At 39.9% G+C, this 18,680-nt stretch overlaps 1 protein-coding gene across 4 annotated transcripts in view; it reads right to left on the bottom strand.

Moving 5' to 3' along the window:
* The window catches only part of PTPRG (protein tyrosine phosphatase receptor type G), a 700,100-nt gene that overhangs the window by 283,096 nt on the left and 398,324 nt on the right, over positions 1–18,680 (bottom strand). For all 4 annotated transcript variants that reach the window (XM_081820217.1, XM_081820222.1, XM_081820227.1 and 1 more), the window contains exon 3: positions 8,566–8,745. In XM_081820217.1, the coding sequence (XP_081676343.1) occupies positions 8,566–8,745 (180 nt within the window). The remainder of the gene's footprint in view (positions 1–8,565; positions 8,746–18,680) is intronic.

Here is an 18,680-nt window from a genome sequence, read left to right as displayed (position 1 = left end):
AAAAGACCACTATGATTGGATCTTAATGGTGGGATCCGCCCCCACCCCCCACCCCGACCACCCACAATACAGGTGTCCATTAGGGGATGCTTTGGGCCCTTGGTAAAAGGGAAATGTTCTGGTCTGAAGTCAAGAAACATGAGCTTAACACTGGCATTTATTTCTTCAAATATTGACCAACTTATGACTGGGGAAGAAAAGGTTAATAAATCAGGCATAGCTCTTGCCTTCATGGAGGGCACAGCTGGTGGGAAAGATAGGCCCTGGCAACTAAACAGCAAAAACAGCCTGGCAATTGGGACAAGTGGTAACAGGTGAGAATCCAAGCCCAGACAGGAGAAGAGGAGAGTGTATCTTCAAGGACTGATGAAATTACATGAGCTGAGAGTTAAAGGAGCAACCCTGGGAAGTGCTGACAAGAGGGGAGCAGGAAAAAGAAGCTCATGCAAAGGCCCTGCGGTAGTGGGAGTAAGTAAGAGGAAGCCAGGGTGGTTGGCGCCCAGACAGCAGGGTGTGTGACACAGAAGCTGGGGAATGAGGCAGGGACAGTGATCAATCTGTCTTTATCCCCAGGAGAAATGGAAAGTCCTTGATATGGCTGAAAGTTAGAACAAGAAAGAAAGAGGGTGAGACAGAAAGACAGACATGGTCAGATTTAGGAGATAAAATTATCCTGGCTACTAAGTGAAGAAGGCCCGGAAAGAAAGCAACACTAGTTGGTAGGAGCAGAAGTTGGGAGGTTACTGCCGTCATCTGCTACAGACAGACTGGACATGTTAAGCTGGGACAGCCTCAGATATTAGAGAGCTGTCAAGTCACGGGATGACCCTGGGTCTCAGTTAACTCACTGCTAACCTGAGCAGGATGAACAAAGTGGGTAAGCTGACCCTTCAATCATACAAGATATGATATATGTTAATCTAGCAGAGTCCTGTGCCCTAAAAAAGAAAGACAGGCTTCAAAAATGACCCTCAAACTTCAAAATTTACTTAAGTCTCCCCACATAGGGGCGCCTGGGTGGCTCAGTCATTAAGCGTCTGCCTTCGGCTCAGGTCATGATCCCAGGGTCCTGGGATCGAGCCCCACATCGGGCTCCCTGCTCCACGGGGAGCCTGCTTCTCCCTCTCCCACTCCCCCTGCTTGTGTTCCCTCTCTCGCTGTGGGATTCAGAGAAAAGAAATGGAGCTGAGCAAACATGAAAAAGAGCTTGTAGTGTATCTAGCTAAAGACAGACCCAGTGAAATAGCTCTGACTTGAATTCCAGAGTTTAGGCAAGACTGAAGAGTAACAGGATGAAAGAACCCAAGAATTTGGACCTCTGAAATAGGAAAAATTTTATTTTTTAAGTTTTTATCTTAATTCCAGCTAGTTAACATACAGAATTATATTAGTTTCAGGTGATTCAACAATTCTATGCATGACTCACTGCTCATTGTAAGTGTGCTCTTAATCCCCATCACCTATTTAACTCGCCGCCTCCACCCCCACCCCTCCACCAGCCCGGGAGGTCAAGAGTCTGTTTCTTGATTTGTCTCTTTCTTTGTTCATTTGTTTTGTTTCTTAAATTCCAAAAATGAGTGAGATCATATGGTATCTGTCTTTCCCTGACTTATTTTATTTAGCATTATACTCTCTAGCTCCACCCGTGTTGTTAATGGTAAGATTTCATTCTTTTTTATGGCTGAATAATATTCCATTGTATATATATACCACCTCTTCTTTATCTGTTCATCTATCGATGGACACTTGGGCTGCTTCCATACTTGGCCTATTGCAATCTATCTTCTTTTATTAATTTAACAACGATTTCCTGAATCCATCGATGCCAGGCACGGTGGCATATGCAGACAAACAGAAAAGAAGGTAGGCAAAGAAAAAAGCACATAGTGAACAAATATAAAGTGGGAAAACGGAAGTAAATGAATGCATGATGACAAATGTCTTTACTATTTGTCCTTGGTGTGGGAGGAAAGAACAAGTAGTGAAACACCAAAAGCCCTCCAAATAGTTAAAATTCATAGGAGCCCATGGCTTATTAACATACATCAGAAGCACCGTCTAAGTCTTAAATTCTGATCATTTAGCTAGAAGCTAATGCTAGGAACAGCAAGATTATCTTGAAATGTTCTTGACGAATGCATTATCTTTTCATTCTACAAAAATGAAAGAAAAGGAAATAAGATGAAATCAAATGAGAAGTGGCACCGCAGACAGTTATGGTTCCTCAGGAAGAAAAAGAGAGATGCTATCTGTCTTATAAAGATATTTTAGACAACTTTCGAAAGTGGGCTACATACAACTAACTTGCTCTATTGATTATGCTGGTTTGGATATATAGCACTCTCAGGGGGTTAAGACAGATATGAACATTAGAACTGTTTTATGGGAAAGTTACCGTCTGTATGTAATAGGCTGCTTTAAATATTAACTTTCTATATTCATATTTCAATATCCAAAAGACAGTCTATTTTACAGATAAGTGACCTGTAAATTTCCATCACAAAAAATAAATACTCTCTACTGAATTTATTTTCTGGAAGAACAAATTTCAAAAAAGGACTTTTGGAGAAAAAACATGTGTTGCTTAAAAATTTTAATGGAGAAGGAAAAGGAAGTTTTTTTCTTCATCTAGGTATCCAAGATAAATATAAAATGAAGAACTGCAACAAAGAAAGACCATGTGGCTTATGTGGTGCTTTTCTTTAATTAACCTTTTAATTTTTCTGGTAATTCTAGATTCCCATGCAGTTGTAAGAGGTAATACAATGGTCCTGTATCCCCTTTGTCCAGTTCCTCAAAAAAGTAACATGTGGCAAAACCATAGTTCAATGATATGCGTGTTTTGTATTTTTAAAAATTTGTTTGGAATGCCAACAGTTTACTCAGAAGCAAATGTTATACTTTAATAATAATAAAACCATGAGAAGCATTGTGTTTTTCCTCTATTATATTAGAAAATACACAGAAAAACTATTTTTAAAAAATGGATTTACTTCAAAGTACAGGTTCTTATACCCACGAACATACACCCATAAAACTTGTCAAGGCTTTTAAAAAAGCACTTAAGTCCGGGGCTCCCTTTTGGAGAAGGCTGCAACAGGGGTCAGGACCTGGGTATTTTTAAAAAGCTCTTCAGGGAGTTTGGATGTTTCCTTCTGGTTGACTCTCTGATTTTAGGTCGACTGGGGAACTTTGGGTTTTCTGGGCCAGGTTTCTGGAGTGTGGGGAGCTTTTCTTACAGATTTACTAGGAGTAGTGAAGAACTTGGCCTCTGATATTTGGGAGTCTGTCATGGGTCCTTTTTCCCCAGTGAAGAATTTCATTCTTTCTCTGCCTCTTCTTTGATTCTTGGCTTCTTCCCTGGGCCTTTACCGTGGGTCTTGGGCTCTGCAGCATTTGTCTTCCCACAGCTATACTGGGATCAGGACTGAATTGTGAATTCTCATTTGATTTCATCTAAAGTTATTTTCCTTTCTTTCATTTCTGTAGAATGAAAAGATAATGCATTGATGAATGCATTATCTGAATTGTGGAGGCTTTCCTGCGGCATGTTTTTGCATGCCACGAGTAGCAGCAAAGGGATTTCATCTTCGGACTTTTCTAGCACTTGGTGCTCTTCCTCTGCTGGCCACTTTCTCCTCACACTCTGAGGTCTCTTCCTTCCCCGGTTGAGGTCCTATAGGTCCATTTCATCTTCAGTTAGGGCTGATGATATGTGTGTTTTTCTAAGTTACCTATCAACACTATTCACTGGGGATATTATCAATCCTCACCCTTAATTTAGACACAGCACCCTGCACTATATGTATATTGTTGTTCAGTTGAATTTATATGATCCATGCATAATAACAAAGCCACTGAATCTTCATTTCTCCAAAATACTGGAAAATTCATGAACTCCTTTAGCATTTTAAGAAGGACAGGATGAAAGAAGTTTCTAGGTCTGTGCTTATTAAAAAAAAAAAAAGGCGAAGAAAAAGGGTGATTTCTGCACCCAAGTTTCTATGCCATCATACATTGAAACTTAAGAGAACAGATAATAATTCCATATTCTTGTTTGAAATTGCATATACATGGTTGTCACTTTTTAGAAAACAGTCCTAGAGAATCATCTTAGATTATCTGAGATATAGTCTATCTAGGATGATGTCACCAATTTATAGTAAGTACAATTTGAGAAGTAATGGGGATTTATTCTTGCTTCTCAGAAAGGTGTACTTCTGAAATTTCTGAGAGCGATGAGCTCACATTTGGATGGCTGTGCTCTAAAACTAGGCGCACACACTCACAGATACGCAACAAGTTGTGGATCACTCCAGGAAGTCAGCACAGTGACAGAGATTGATAATCAGCTCCTGGAAGACTAAGGTCATGAATCAACTTGCATTGGGTGAACCCCACACTCATCTAAAACCTGTCATTGGAGATACCAAGCTGAAAGCTGTCACTGAAACGTGTTATCTTTGCAGAAGGCTGTCAAGCGTTGCAAGTCAAGTAGAAATCCGCATCAGAGAGCCCCGCGAATTGCCTTTGGCAGGCTTCCGGAATGTGGCACTGAGATGGTACTCAGCTCCGCAATCTGATTACACCCAGTACGGCAACACTCCCGCCCACCACATTCAGATTGTCGGGGGGAGTCAATATTCCCATCACGGTTCTCCAAAGGATGCTCACATTGGAAATACAAAGAAGGACCGCTGGTAAAGAAATTCTGAATTGTAACAAAAAATGTACAATCTACATCGGAGACTAGAGGTGGGGGTGAAAAAGTGTGTACAGATAACCTTACCAGTCACACATATTTCCCGAGCAGCTACCCAGATGGATGACTCAAGTTACAGGAGAGGGTAGCCTGTGATGAGGCAAGAAGGAGAACTGATTATGAGAATATTACGAAGAAGAGCCTGAAGTCAGGAATCACGGTGCTGACTGAGTGAGAAGCAATTCTATGAACAAACCAGGGCAACCCAAAGCCATCAGCCATGAATAATCTCAGATAAATGCTTATTTGGAGAAAGAAAATGGATCTCCCGAAGTTGCACATGCAGCCACTTAGGTCAAAAGAAAAGGCAACTCTGGGGCGCCTGGGTGGCACAGCTGGTTGAGCACTGACTCTTGGTGTCAGCTCAGGTCTAATCTTAAGGTTGTGAGATCGTGCCCCATGTCCAGCTCCACATTCAAAGTAGAGTCTGCTTGGGTTTCTGTCTCCTTCTCCCTCTGTGCCACCCCACACACACACACCGCCCCGGGCTGTGGGGGCTCTATCTCTTTCTAAAATAAATAAATAAAGTTTTTAAACAAACAAAAAAAAAGAAAGAAAAAGAAAAGCCAACTCTGTGACCCATAATAAGAATGAACCCAAAGGGCTGACAGTGAAGTCATTTTAGCCCAGTGTGGGGGCTATGGCCAGCCCAGGCTCTTGAAAGGGATTACGAAGAGTGGTTTGTAGTGACATCCTTGGTTACAAAGGGATCATTTCAAAAAAGAGAGAGAGAAAGAGAGTGAGCTTGTTTTAATGGGTTAGAGTTATAAGAGTTAAAAAATAAGATACGAAAAATATATTTAGTACCAATAAAAACCCAGGTAGCACTAGGCAGAGATATAACACCCCTGTGTTTATTTTCAGATCAGACAGCGCAGGACAGCAAGGCGTTCTCTAATTCCATGGACAATCTGAAACTGATAATTGCACAATAGTGATTAAGAGGGAGGCAGCTCGGGCGCCTGGGTGGCTCAGTTGGTTAAGCGACTGCCTTCGGCTCAGGTCATGATCCTGGAGTCCCGGGATCGAGTCCCGCATCGGGCTCCCTGCTCGGCAGGGAGTCTGCTTCTCCCTCTGACCCTCCCCCCTCTTGTGCTCTTTCTCTCTCTCTCAGATAAATAAATAAAATCTTTAAAAAAAAAAAAAGAGGGAGGCAGCTCTTTGTATTAGCAATGGTGAAAATATGATGTTCTGTATTAATAAATTTCAAAAGACAAGTGAGGTTGATGGGGGTAAAAAAAAAAGGTGGGAGAATCAAGTTGCTGGCCTGATTAAGGACGAGAACATGTTCCTCTGTGCCCTAATATAATAGGAAATATTAAAGTAAAAACTCAAGGAGGTAAGAATTTTACTTCCACTCATGCATTTGGCACAGAACTGTCCAACAGAACTTTTTGCAATGATAGAATGTACTCTGTCTGGCTGCCTCACTATGGTAACTGCTGGCCATACGTGGCTACTGAGCATTTGAAACGCGGCTAGTACAATACTACCCATGATCTACAGATTCAATGCAGTCCCTATCAAAATTCTAATGGCGTTTTTCACAGAAACAGTAAAAACAATCCTAAAATTCCTATAGAACCACAAAAGACCCTGAGTAGCCAAAAGAATCCTGAGAAAGAAAAATGAAGCTGCAGGCATTTCAAATTATGCCACGAAGCTATAGTAACCAAAACAGAGTGATACTGGCGTAATAACAGACACAGACCAATGAACAGAATCCAGAGCCCAGAAATAAACCCACACATATACAATATACAATCAGCCAATATTTGACATGAGAGCCAAGAACACTCAATGGGAAAGAACAGTCTGCCTCTTCAATAAATGGTGCTGGGAAAACTAAATATTCATGTGCAAAGGAATGAAGTTGGACTCCTACCTTACATCACTCACAAAAATTAACTTGAAATGAATTAAAGACTTAAATGTATGACCTGAAACCACAAAACTCCTAGAAGAAAACATGGGGTAAAATCTCCTAGACAAGGGTCTTAGCGATGATTTTTTGGAGAGAACACCAAAAGCACAAGCAACACAAGCAAAATCAAACAAGTGAGACCACATTGAACTAAAAAGCTTCTTTCTCCACAGCAAAAGAAACAATTTAAAAAATGAAAAGGCAATCTATTGAATAGGAAAAAAAATTTGCAAACTATACATGTGATAAAGATTTTAATACCCAAAATACGTAAAGAACTCATGTAACGTAGTAGCAAAAAACAACAAAAACCCACTATAAAATCCAAAAAAAACCAAACCCAAACAACAACAACAAAACCCTAAATAACCCTGCTTAAAAGTTGGCAAAAGACCATAGGCATTTTTCCAAAGACACACAAATGGCCAGTAGGTACATGGAAAGTGCTCAACGTCACTAACCATCAGGGAAATGCAAATCAAAACCACAATGAGATACCACCTCACACCTGTGAGGATGGCTACTATCAAGAAGACAAGAAATAAAAAGTATTGGTGAGGATCTGGAGAAAAGGGTACCCTTGTACACTGTTGCTGGGAATGGAAATTGGTACAGCTCCTATAGAAAAGAGTATGGCAGCTCCTCAAAATACCAAAAAATACAACTACCATATGATCCCACAATTCTACTTCTGGGTGTGTATGCATAGGAAATGGAAATCACTATCTTGAAGAGGTATCTGCACCCCCATGTTCCCTGTAGCATTATTCATAATAGCCAAGACATAGAAACAACCTGAGTGCCCATCAACTGATAACCAAAGAAAATACATATTGGAATATTATTCAGCCATAAAAAAGAAAGAAATCCTGTGCCATTTGTGACAACGTGGGTGGCCCTAAAGGGCATTATACTCAAGTAAGTCAGACAAAGACAAACACTCATGTTCTCACTTATATATGGAATCTAAATTATAGAAACAAAGAGTAGAATGGTGGTTGCCAGGGGCTGAAGATGCAGTAAATGGGAAGATGTGATCAAAGGATATAAGGGTCCATTTTAAGAGAAGTAAGTTCTGGGGATGTAGATCATGGGGACTATAGTCAACAATACCTTATTCTTCAAAACTGCTAAGGAAGTATGTCTTAAATGTTCTCATCAAAAGAAACAAAGGAAGGAAGGGGGGAGGGAGGGAGGGAACTGAGGATGTGAAGTGATGGGAGTGTTAACTAACCTAATTATGATAATCACTTGGCAATATAAACATGTATCAAATCATCACATTGTATATATTAAACTTATATAATGTTAAATAAAAGTCAAGTGAACTTCCCCCCCAAAAAACTCCACAAAGATCTGAATGTGTATCCTCTGCTTTCAAACACTGCACGTAGACAACCTAACAAAGTCGGGGAGAAAAGCAAAAAAAGATATGTGGCTATTACAACTGAGGGAGTGAACTTTAATCTTACTTACTTACTGACTTAATAGTTAAATTTAAATAGCCATGGGGCTAGTGGCCACCATAATGGGTAGAGCAGATTTCTGAAAGTCCATTCTATAAACATTTTACATATATGGATTCACTAAATCCTTACAACCCTATGAGGCTGATATTATTTTATTATGCATCTTTATTGTATTTCTAAAACCTGAGGCACAGAGTGGTTAAGTAATTTGCCCCAAATCACACAGCTAGCGGAGCAAGTGGCTGATTCTTGAAGCAATTTAGCTGATTCCAAAGTTCTCACTCAGCTGTATGTTCCTCATAACAACATGCACTACTTAAGGAGCAAATCATGGGTAAGGCAAATACTAGAGATATCCAAAAATATTCCACATTGATTATCTGCTGACTAGTAAAAAAATCACAGTCTACCTGTTTTCCCTGTGTTTTTCATCCAGGTTTTGTTAGAAGACTCATTGTCAAAGCCATCCAGCTGCAGCTCCTGGTACTCTTCGCCGACCCGTGCATGCTGGTCTAAAATGTCTATGGGAGACTGGTGACGGCCCTTGCAGCTGACACTAGACGTGACCCAGTGCGCAGGGCCATAGGCACCTGTTAAAAGAAAACACAACTTCAATCCTCATGCCCCAAGGGTTAGCAATGGAATGAACAGGACGTAGGAAGCCAACCGCCGTATCTCTGAAGGTACATTTCCCCTCACGTTCCCACTCCAAAGATGTCAGTCCGTTGAAAACTATGAATCCAAGCCATTTGCTTGATAGGGCGATAAGACTGAGGAAAAGACATGTTCCTTAAGATAGTTTCTCTTCTTGATTTGTAATCAAACATTTGCTACTTTATCTGTAATCAGATTAAGGAAGCTGAGCAGAAGGGCTGTCAGAGTTGTTCTCATCTTTAAAAAATCCTAAGTAAGTCTTCCAAAATAAGTAAAGCATTTATTCACAAGAAAACACCTTCCTCTGTTCGACATGTTTTGCTATTACCAATGGTATACCAAACCCAACTTTCTTATTAGCTCCTAGGAGTCTGTGAACTGGAAAAAGAAAAAAATTAAAAATTAAAGGCACCATAACACAGGATGAGAGTCATTACAAATAACGGGGCAATGAGGCAGGGTTTTCCTTTGGTTAATTGTGGAAGATTTTTCAGTTTGGCCAGAATTTGTAAATTTGCGTATTCAGGCACTCACCTCTCCCCTTCTCTTTTTTCTTTTTTTTTTTTTTAAAGATTTTATTTATTTATTTGACAGAGAGAGACACAGCGAGAGAGGGAACACAAGCAGGGGGAGTGGGAGAGGGAGAAGCAGGCCTCCTGCCGAGCAGGGAGCCTGATGTGGGGCTTGATCCCAGGACTCCGGGATCATGACCTGAGCTGAAGGCAGACGCTTTCGACTGAGCCACCCAGGGGCCCCACCTCTCCCCTTCTCAATCCCTCCCTGGCATAGGAGATGGAGGTATAAAGGTAAATGCAGACTGAATGCAGCTCTCATATAAATACAGGCTTTGGGGGGATATATGCTGCAAGACTAAAAGACAATGCAGCAGTGCAGAATCCTACTGGGTACCAAGTAGACACAGGCAGAGAAAACATACTACACCCGCGTGTCTGCACTACTTGGAAATGAAATAATCTGGGGGTGATGTCTATTAAGTTGATAACAAGCTCTGAGATTTTTCTGCACCCAGCCTTGAACCTTCTTGACATGACAAAGCAGAAGGGCCCGTTGAAAGGAAACATCCTTCACTAGGAAGATTAACATACATCTCTAGGAATTAGATATGAAATAAGTCTAAACGTTACAATTTTTAGGTTTCCTAATCAATAAAGTATAATGTGTATACATATGTATATGTACATATACATGGATTCCTAAGATTTACAGCTTTAAACTTCTTCACATATCAGACAGAAGAAGATGAATGGCCAAAGTGATCTGAAGAGACCAAACCACCACCAACCAGTATTTTCGTACCTCACTCTATACCTAGCCTTGTGTGATGGAGGAACAGAGACACAGAGTCTCCCTACTGCTGAATAAAAGCCCACACACCTGTGCCCAACCCACTGCCATGTTCACACAGGCCATGAATGTTCCCAACCCCCTAAGCCTATATAGTTCACAGCTGGTGTAAACAATGGTCCCATGAAAAAAGAGACAATCACAGAACACCTTTTCAGTCTCAGTAATGGAAGAAGCTTCAAGGCTACAAGAGCAATTGATGTGACCCCCTAAAAATGGTGCATATTCTTGCTATCTGGCAAATAACTTGGCCTGGGTCATTTTCCCTAATTCTCATCCCAAACAGTAGGATAAAAGAGACTATCAGAAAGAACATGCTCACTGCTTGGCAAAGGTTTAGCAACCTCAGGGCACTTTTCAAAATCATTTACAAGTGTCATAAGGCTTTCTAGAAAAAGTTAACATCACCATTTTCTTGACTGTAAGACTCCTTACTAAAAGAAGAAACATCAAGGGCTTTTCATTCATGTTTCTTCACCTCTTGGTCAAATTCCGTAAGACTCTGATGAGTCATAAAGGAACAGAGTGTGCATTTGCATATATTCTAGCCAAACTTTATTTTCATCTTGCATCATTACATTTGAAGGAAAAAAGGAGGCGAAAGGGGACATAAGGAATGGCTCCAATTTTCCTGTCCATTCTTTAAATTTTCTTTCAGATAAATAAAGTGATTGTTGATGTGTCTCATGAGACTCTATGTTCAAATTATGGAAACTAACGTTTTATCTTATTTTTAAAAAGATTTTATTTATTTATTTTTAAAGATTTATTTATTTATTTGTCAGAGAGAGAGAGAATGAGTGCATGAACAGGGGGAGCGGCAGAAGCAGAGGGAGAAGCAGGCTCCCCACTGAGCAGGGAGGCCAATGTAGGACTTGATCCCAGGACCCCAGGATTATGACCTGAGCTGAAGGCAGATGATTAACCAACTGAGCCACCCAGGCGTCCCAAAATTTTATTTATTCATTTGACAGAGAGAGAGCACACAAGCAGGGGGAGCCACAGGCAAAGGGAGAGGGAGCCACGGGCTCCCTGCTGAGTAGAGAGCCCCAGGGCTGGGCTCCATCCCAGGACCCTGGGATCATGACCTGAGCCGAAGGCAGATGCTTAACCAACTGAGCCACCAAGGCGCCCCTGGTGACTAGTGTTTTAATATCGTGTGTGTGTGTGTGTGTGTTGAGTTTTAGAAACTCCCTAGTACGATAAAATTATACTCGATGGAAAAAAAATGCACAGTAAAATCAATCCAAACATGTATGACTCCAAAGAAATAAGAATGCAAGCTGTCATTTGTAAAAACACAGACTCCTTATAATTGTCCTACTAATAAAGAAAAGTACTCTGCAACCTCTGAAAAGTACTTTCCATTCATATTATTTCTCAAAACCCTCTAGACATGGGTGAAATATAATTTAGCACTCTATAAAAATATAACCAGGGTTCATACCAGTGGGATTCATTTATTCACTGGTAACAATCTGACGATTTAAGCCGACTACATGCTTGCTTTCACACTTCTACCCAATGTACATTCAAGTGCAATTTTAATTGAAACTGATCTTCCACTTCAGATTTTAAATTAATTTTTCGTTGGAGTGCTTCATGCTCCAGACACCCTTGCCTTGCAAAAACCCCTATGTCATTAGTGGAGGAAATAGAACACTTTTCCAAGCTTCGAGGTATTGATTACCTATTCTCACATCGAAGCACCACTGCCATTCCACACTGTATAAATCTCTTCAGCGTTAAGACACTTTATAAAGTGCTGAGACTTATATCATTAATCATTTGCAGCTGTACAATCTCACAATATTGAACGCTTTGTTTTTCAGAAGTTTGAATAAATGCTTTTAAGTAAAAAACATGACACTAAATAAAGGCCATGGTTAACTTAAACCTAGTTTTGGGAAGAAAACCAATCAGCAAGAAGCCTTCCACCCTCAGGTACGACATAACCCATCTAAAATAAGAAGGAAAAGTCATTTGCACTTCAGTTTCCCCTTACTGACTCTTTCTTAGAATGAGCAGGACATGTGCAGTTGGTGGCTGGACCCATTTTCAACAGCTCACCAACTCTGACATGGCGACCTACTATACAAGGCTACCTTGTCAAAGGGGGCAGGGCGGAGCGGGAGGGTAGAAACCACAGGGCAGTTGGGCTGCCAAAAGTAATCTGCCATTCACCTGTTGAGAGTCTTGTGGCAACGAGATCTTAATGGAGACACACAGCCAACATATTTGCTGCAAGAGAATCTAACAGTGGCAGTGGAATCTCACTCAACCTGTGATGAAAAAATACTTTCTTTTTAATGAATTCCATGAGTGCATTTAAAATTCCTGCCTAAAGGTTTGATGTCATCGTAAATACACCCTTGTCAGGGAGGGCTTCCATGAGGCATACACAAGGGTCGTGTACCATCCTGGCAATGCGCGCCTGTGTTTCTTGGGACGTCCTATCACTAATGTAATTTGTCGTCTATTCCTTAATTTAATGTCTGCCTTCCTCATTAGTTCATGACGCTCTGAGAATAGCTTCCTTCTCTGTGTTGTTCGGCATTATTCTTATACCTAGAGCAGGGCCCTACCTACAGGGCGCTGCTAGTACATATTTTTAGGCACAAATACATGAATTAGAAGACGAGATTAAAGAGTTGCATAGTTGTGTCTTCTAATGACACTACAGTGCTATTTTGGATTTAATTTTATACTTTTATCTGCTGACTTCTTCCTAGTCTTCCCGACTCCCTTGGTCTCAAGAGTCAGGATGTCAACCTCCTTCCTTTCATCACTAATACGTTAAATTAGTCCGAATGTGGAGAAGGTAAAATAAGCTGCAGGTATATGATGTGCATGATGGAATCTGAGTGCAAATTTAACAAGCCCACCAAAGGCAATTACGGTTTTTTAAAGAAAGGAATGTGACAGAACTTCGCTTTTAACGCCTCTAGTGAAGCATGATTATTTTTAAGGCTCTCTTATTTTTTTCTATGCTTTAACAGAGTTCTCTATTGAAAGAAGGTCAGTTAAAGAGCAAAAACAGTCTTGTTAATCTGTTTATCACTGTAGACATTTAAATATGGAATTGACACCTGGCTCAGCACCAGGCACAGTGCTTCGAAATGGGTGCCAGCAGGTGGAGCTGCCACAGTTCCCCTGGGGTTCCCCTGGACGACTGAAGCTGCCGGAGCCTCAGTCTGCTCATCTGTACAGTGGGAAAAATTAGTGGTATCACATCAAAGGGTAGTTTTGAGGATTACATGAGATAAGCAATGGAAAGTACTTTAAGAAGTGCCCAACAATGGGGCCCCTGGGTGGTTCAGTTGGTTAAGCATCTGCCTTCAGCTCAGGTCATGATCTTGGGGTCCTGGGATGGAGCCCCACGTTGGGCTCTCTGCTCAGCAGGGAGTCTGCTCCCTCTCCCTCCGTTCTCTCTCTCTCTCTCAAATTAATAAATAAAATATTAAAAAAAAAAGTGCCCAACAATGAAAACTTGGTAAATGGCGGGTGATCCCACTGCCACTGCTCTTGTGTCATAAAAACATGTCGTGGGCCCTCAAGAACTTGACTATCTACTGGAGGAAACAAATATGCAGTCCAATCAGGGGCTAGGGGCTAAGGGCTAAGGCAGGTGGATGCAAGTATTTTGTGATACACAAAGAGGGGGGGGCCTCACCTCCCCACGGGCAGGATTTTGAAGGTGACATTTCAGGGGAGTCACTCCTTGAAATGCTAAGAAGTGTATTGGGCTCTGGTGCTTCCCATTTTGGAGGACGAGGGTCAAAAGTACAGTTGATCCTCCGGGAAGAGGAGCTTAATCCCAGCACCAGCTGGACTTAGTGCCTAGCTTTCAAAGAACAGAAAAGGCAAAGGGAAAAAGAGCAACGTCACAGTGGAGAAGGTAATCCCACCTTAACCAGGTGGTGAAGGTTCCATCACCTGTGATGCCACAGACCATGATGCACATCTTGATAGATGTGGTAAAAAGGGTGCATCACCTCTGTGGGGTTCTTTCTAAAAATCCATAGCCTCTGTCTAATCATAAGGAAAACATCAAACAAACCCAAACTGAGGAACATTCTATGAAAACATTTGGCTGATAATCCTCAAAAATGTCAAGGTCATGAACAACCAGGAAAGACTGAAAATTTGTCACAGAACAAAGAAGACTAAGGAGTGGTCAAAAACAAAACAAAACAAAACAAAACTGCATGGTGGTATTCTAGACTTGAGTAGCAGAACCAAACATGGAAATGAGTGGGAAAACTCATGAGCTCTGAATGAAGTTGAGTCAGTTAATAGTAATACACCCATGTTTATTTCCTGGTCGTTCTTTGTCTATGGGGTCATTTTCCTGTGGTTATTCCAACAAGATGAAGAAATATTTACGAAACTGCTCAGAAGTCAAATAAATATCCAGATTTTATTGGATGTACTGTTATATATTTGGGGGCAGGTCTATGGCCTAACAGATAAAGGTGATGGGCATTGGTTTATAGATAATGCTGGGATTGTTGTCCTAAGCTCTTTGCATGAATTTCCACTGAGTAAAACCAAAAGAAGAGAGAGACTGACTTGAAGAAAACACACCAAGCGTGTGGGTGATATTTCATTATTTAATGTTATTTAAAAACATTATAAAGTTGGAGAAATTCACCTTTAAAAACTATAGTTAAAGAAGAACACTATTAGCTTAATTTATGGCTCATTTGTGCATTAAAAGAACCCTACTTCTACCTCTCTGGTGTACCATTAACAAGTCACTGTATTTTTCTCATTTTGAGATGCTACAATTCAGTAGACTAGCATCAGGAAGACATATTTCTACAGTAAAGTGAATAAATCACACAACTGGAGTTTAATTCCAACTGTCCTATTTAAGGCAGACAGAATTCCCCACATGAAAATAATAGCAAATACTGTAAATCTGGGCTCACATCTGAAATCCCACTTTAAATTCAGTGTCTCTTTAAGGCAGATTTAACCCAAAGAATTTGATGGACATACATAAATTTTGGACCAAAAGTAAGTTATCGCGTTCAAAGAAAATTCAAATAAAAATCTGAGAGAAAAATCTAATTTTGACCCCCACTTCCAGCAATATTATTTGAAAAGCCCAATATGAAGAGATATAAATATAGCAATAAGACTTTTAAACAATTTAAGTAACAATCTTATTTAGTTACAGTTCATTATTAATACCTGACTTGAGAAAGAGATAAAATTGCTACTTTTAGAGCATATAAATCATACTTTTATCTAAAAGTGAGGAATTTCAAATATCTATCTAGGATTTGTGTTCCAAACAATGATTTCCTTAAATACCTAAGAGATTCTTTGCAGAAAATAAGCATACACCTTGAATTTATTTTACCATAATACATCCAAATACGGTTTCTGTTCACTAATGAAAAGCCATTAAAAATAATGAATTCTGTCTAAATCTAATTAAAAACAAAACTAATATACATGTTATGTGCTGTTTCTAGTCAAATATGCTTATTAATGCCTCCCTCAAGGAACTTATATTAAAAGTATTACCTGAATCCAGGCTTATTACCCTGCATCTTGTTGTCTACTTTTAACCAACAGCAACAATCCAAAAATATTAGTATTCATTTTTTTACCTAATATTATAATTAATGCTTTTTCCCCCAAATCTAAAACACATCTTAAAACTATTCCATTTTTTAATTAAAAAGTTTTATGGGATTTAGCTTGCGATTCTTTTGCATTCTCCACTACCAGGAACTTAATTACCTTTTGTGCATTTATTGCCGTATATATAAAAAAAGGAAAAAGTGCTAAAAAGCATTCATATTGCTGATCTCTGGTGTTTTCATTTTTTATGCATGCATAATTATGAAGTTGTTCGATGTTATTCATAGTAATATTCTAATTTTTAAGCCAGTTAAGAAAATGTAAATTTTCCTTCCCGATAATAAAAGAGTTGGGCAAATTTTTTTGTTTTTAAATTTTAGGTATAAAAACTTCATTCCACCATTTCATATCAGTGGTGTGTTTTTAAGGTAATATCAATAACTAACCATAACACCAGAAATACTAACAGACAGCAACTCCAGACATGGGAACTACTTTATACTTTTTTTAATACCAATTATTATTCATTTAATTTCACAGGATCTCTATCTTAGGACTAGCTGTTAAAACTAGAGAACAGCACAATCTCTAAATTGAAGGTCCCTGATTCTAATCCTGATGCTGAAGATCTCCCCGGAACCTATTATATTGTCCTTAATAATGAGAGTATTACAGGGCATCTGGGTGGCTCAGTCAGTTAAGCCTCTGCCTTCGGCTCAGGTCACAATCCCAGGGTCCTGGGATTGAGCTGTCAATGGGCTCCCTGCTCAGCTGGGAGCCTACTTTTCCTTCTTCTTCTGCTGCTCCCCCTGCTTGTGTATTCCCACTCTCTCTCTCTCCCTCTCACTGTCTAATAAAGTCTTAAAAAAAAAAAAAATGAGGATATTGCATAGAGTAAGGATGCCAGTAATGACTACCTGGGAGTTCTGAGCCACAGATCTCAGGCTGAGTAGAGGCTCAAAAGGATTGGGTGATTGATTAGTGATGTCTGCATGAGTATGTGACAGCAGTAAAACAGGCACTATGCAGGCATGCAATTCACAGACTAGAGGATTCTGGTCCTTCAAAGACAAAGTCTGTAATGATGCATGTTTAGACGTACCTGGGATATAAAAAGTTGTATCTTTCACATGGAATCTACCCTCATCCAAACATGCAGTCAAAATTCCTACTAATAATTGAGATGGTTTATTCACTCAAAATCTAACAAATATTGTTTAAAGTTGGGCCAACTTCATTTTTGCTTCTTGTAGATACAACAAGGAATTGGTTACAAAATGCATCTGAGCTATTAACTACAAAACCAACAACAAATCCACCAAACATCTCAAGTGTTTATAAGCTATAGGTAAATTTGCTCCAGACCTGAAGCTTTCAACCTTCAGATCAACTATGTCTTCAAGCAATCAACACTCTTCACATGACAAAGATCTACTCTTTTAGAATTCTGACTGCCTTCCACAAAATTTAATATAAACATCCAAGGACGAAAATGGCCATGTGGCAGAGTGGAAAGAGCGCTGGGTAATGAAACTAGCCTTTTGACTTCTAGATCAAAGATGGCCGATAAGTTCTAACTGACGTGTTAACTCCAATTGACTGTATGATTACTTATCAGTAAAGACGAGATCAGTTAGCAATGCCTGTCAAGAGCACCAGAGAGGTAGGTGGTGACAGTCCTGCCACAAAATTGCTCTTTTCATTCCAGTCTCAACTCTGGAAGGCAGACTTGGATGTGGCAGTGGTCAAGTCTTACAGTGATTCAATTTCCTCACACACAAAATATAAGATGGTATCTGATTATCGCTAAAACTTGTAAGAGTTCCAAATTCAGAAGAACGCTTTCTGTAACACCTGGAAGAATGAACTAGGCATATAAAATATTTGTTAATAGCCTAGCCAACATTCACCCTTACTGAATACATTTCTCACTGAATACATACCACAGAGATGTGATGAGTAATAAATAAGTTACTACATATAAAGCGCATCCCACAGTACTAGGCACATAGTATCTGTTCAATAAACCTGATTATGTATACTTTCTTCTGGAAACCACATTCAAACCCTAAATTCTGGAAAGCCTGACCCTGTTTCTGGCTCTGGAAATAATGTCTGATTGGTATTTGGTCATCAGTTTAATTTCATCCTCCTTAACAAGTAATTGGCTTGGGAAAGGGTGTTAACCCAGGACTAAGCCAATTAGCACATGGAATTTCCCTGATCAGAGGGAATGTTTTAGGTTGGTATGACTCAAAACAAGACTCCAGGAAGAAGTTGCTGCGGCTGAGGTCAAAGAGGTTGCTGCCTGTGTTCTCCTTTAGGATTTTGATGGATTCCTGTCTCACATGTAGGTCTTTCATCCATTTTTCAGTCTATTTTTGTGTGTGGTGTAAGGAAATGGTCCAGTTTCATTCTTCTGCATGAGGCTGTCCAATTTTCCCAAAACCATCTGTTGAAGAGACAGTCTTTTTTCCATTGGACATTCTCTCCTGCTTTGTCGAAGATTAGTTGACCATAGAGTTGAGAGTCCATTTCTGGGCTCTCTCATTGATCTGTGTGTCTGTTTTTGTGCCAGTACCATACTGTCTTGATGATGACAGCTTTGTAATAGAGCTGGAAGTCCGGAATTGTGATGCTGCCAGCTTTGCTTTTCTTTTTCAACATTCCTCTGGCTATTCGGGGTCTTTTCTGGTTCCATACAAATTTTAGGATTATTTGTTCCATTGCTTTGAAAAAAGCTGATGGTATTTTGATAGGAATTGCATTCAATGTGTAGATTGCTCTAGGTAGCATTGACATCTTCAGAATATTTGTTCTTCCAATCCATGAGCATGGAACGTTTTTCCATTTCTTTGTGTCTTCCTCAATTTCTTCAATGAGTATTTTATAGTTTTCTGAGTACAGA

The sequence above is a fragment of the Leptonychotes weddellii genome, chromosome 1 (genome assembly GCF_054177405.1).
Source record: "Leptonychotes weddellii isolate Sample4059 chromosome 1, ASM5417740v2, whole genome shotgun sequence".
In the NCBI taxonomy this organism is placed as follows: domain Eukaryota; kingdom Metazoa; phylum Chordata; class Mammalia; order Carnivora; family Phocidae; genus Leptonychotes; species Leptonychotes weddellii.
The sequence above is the reverse complement of the archived record's forward strand: the minus strand, read 5'-3'. Positions and strand labels throughout refer to the sequence as shown.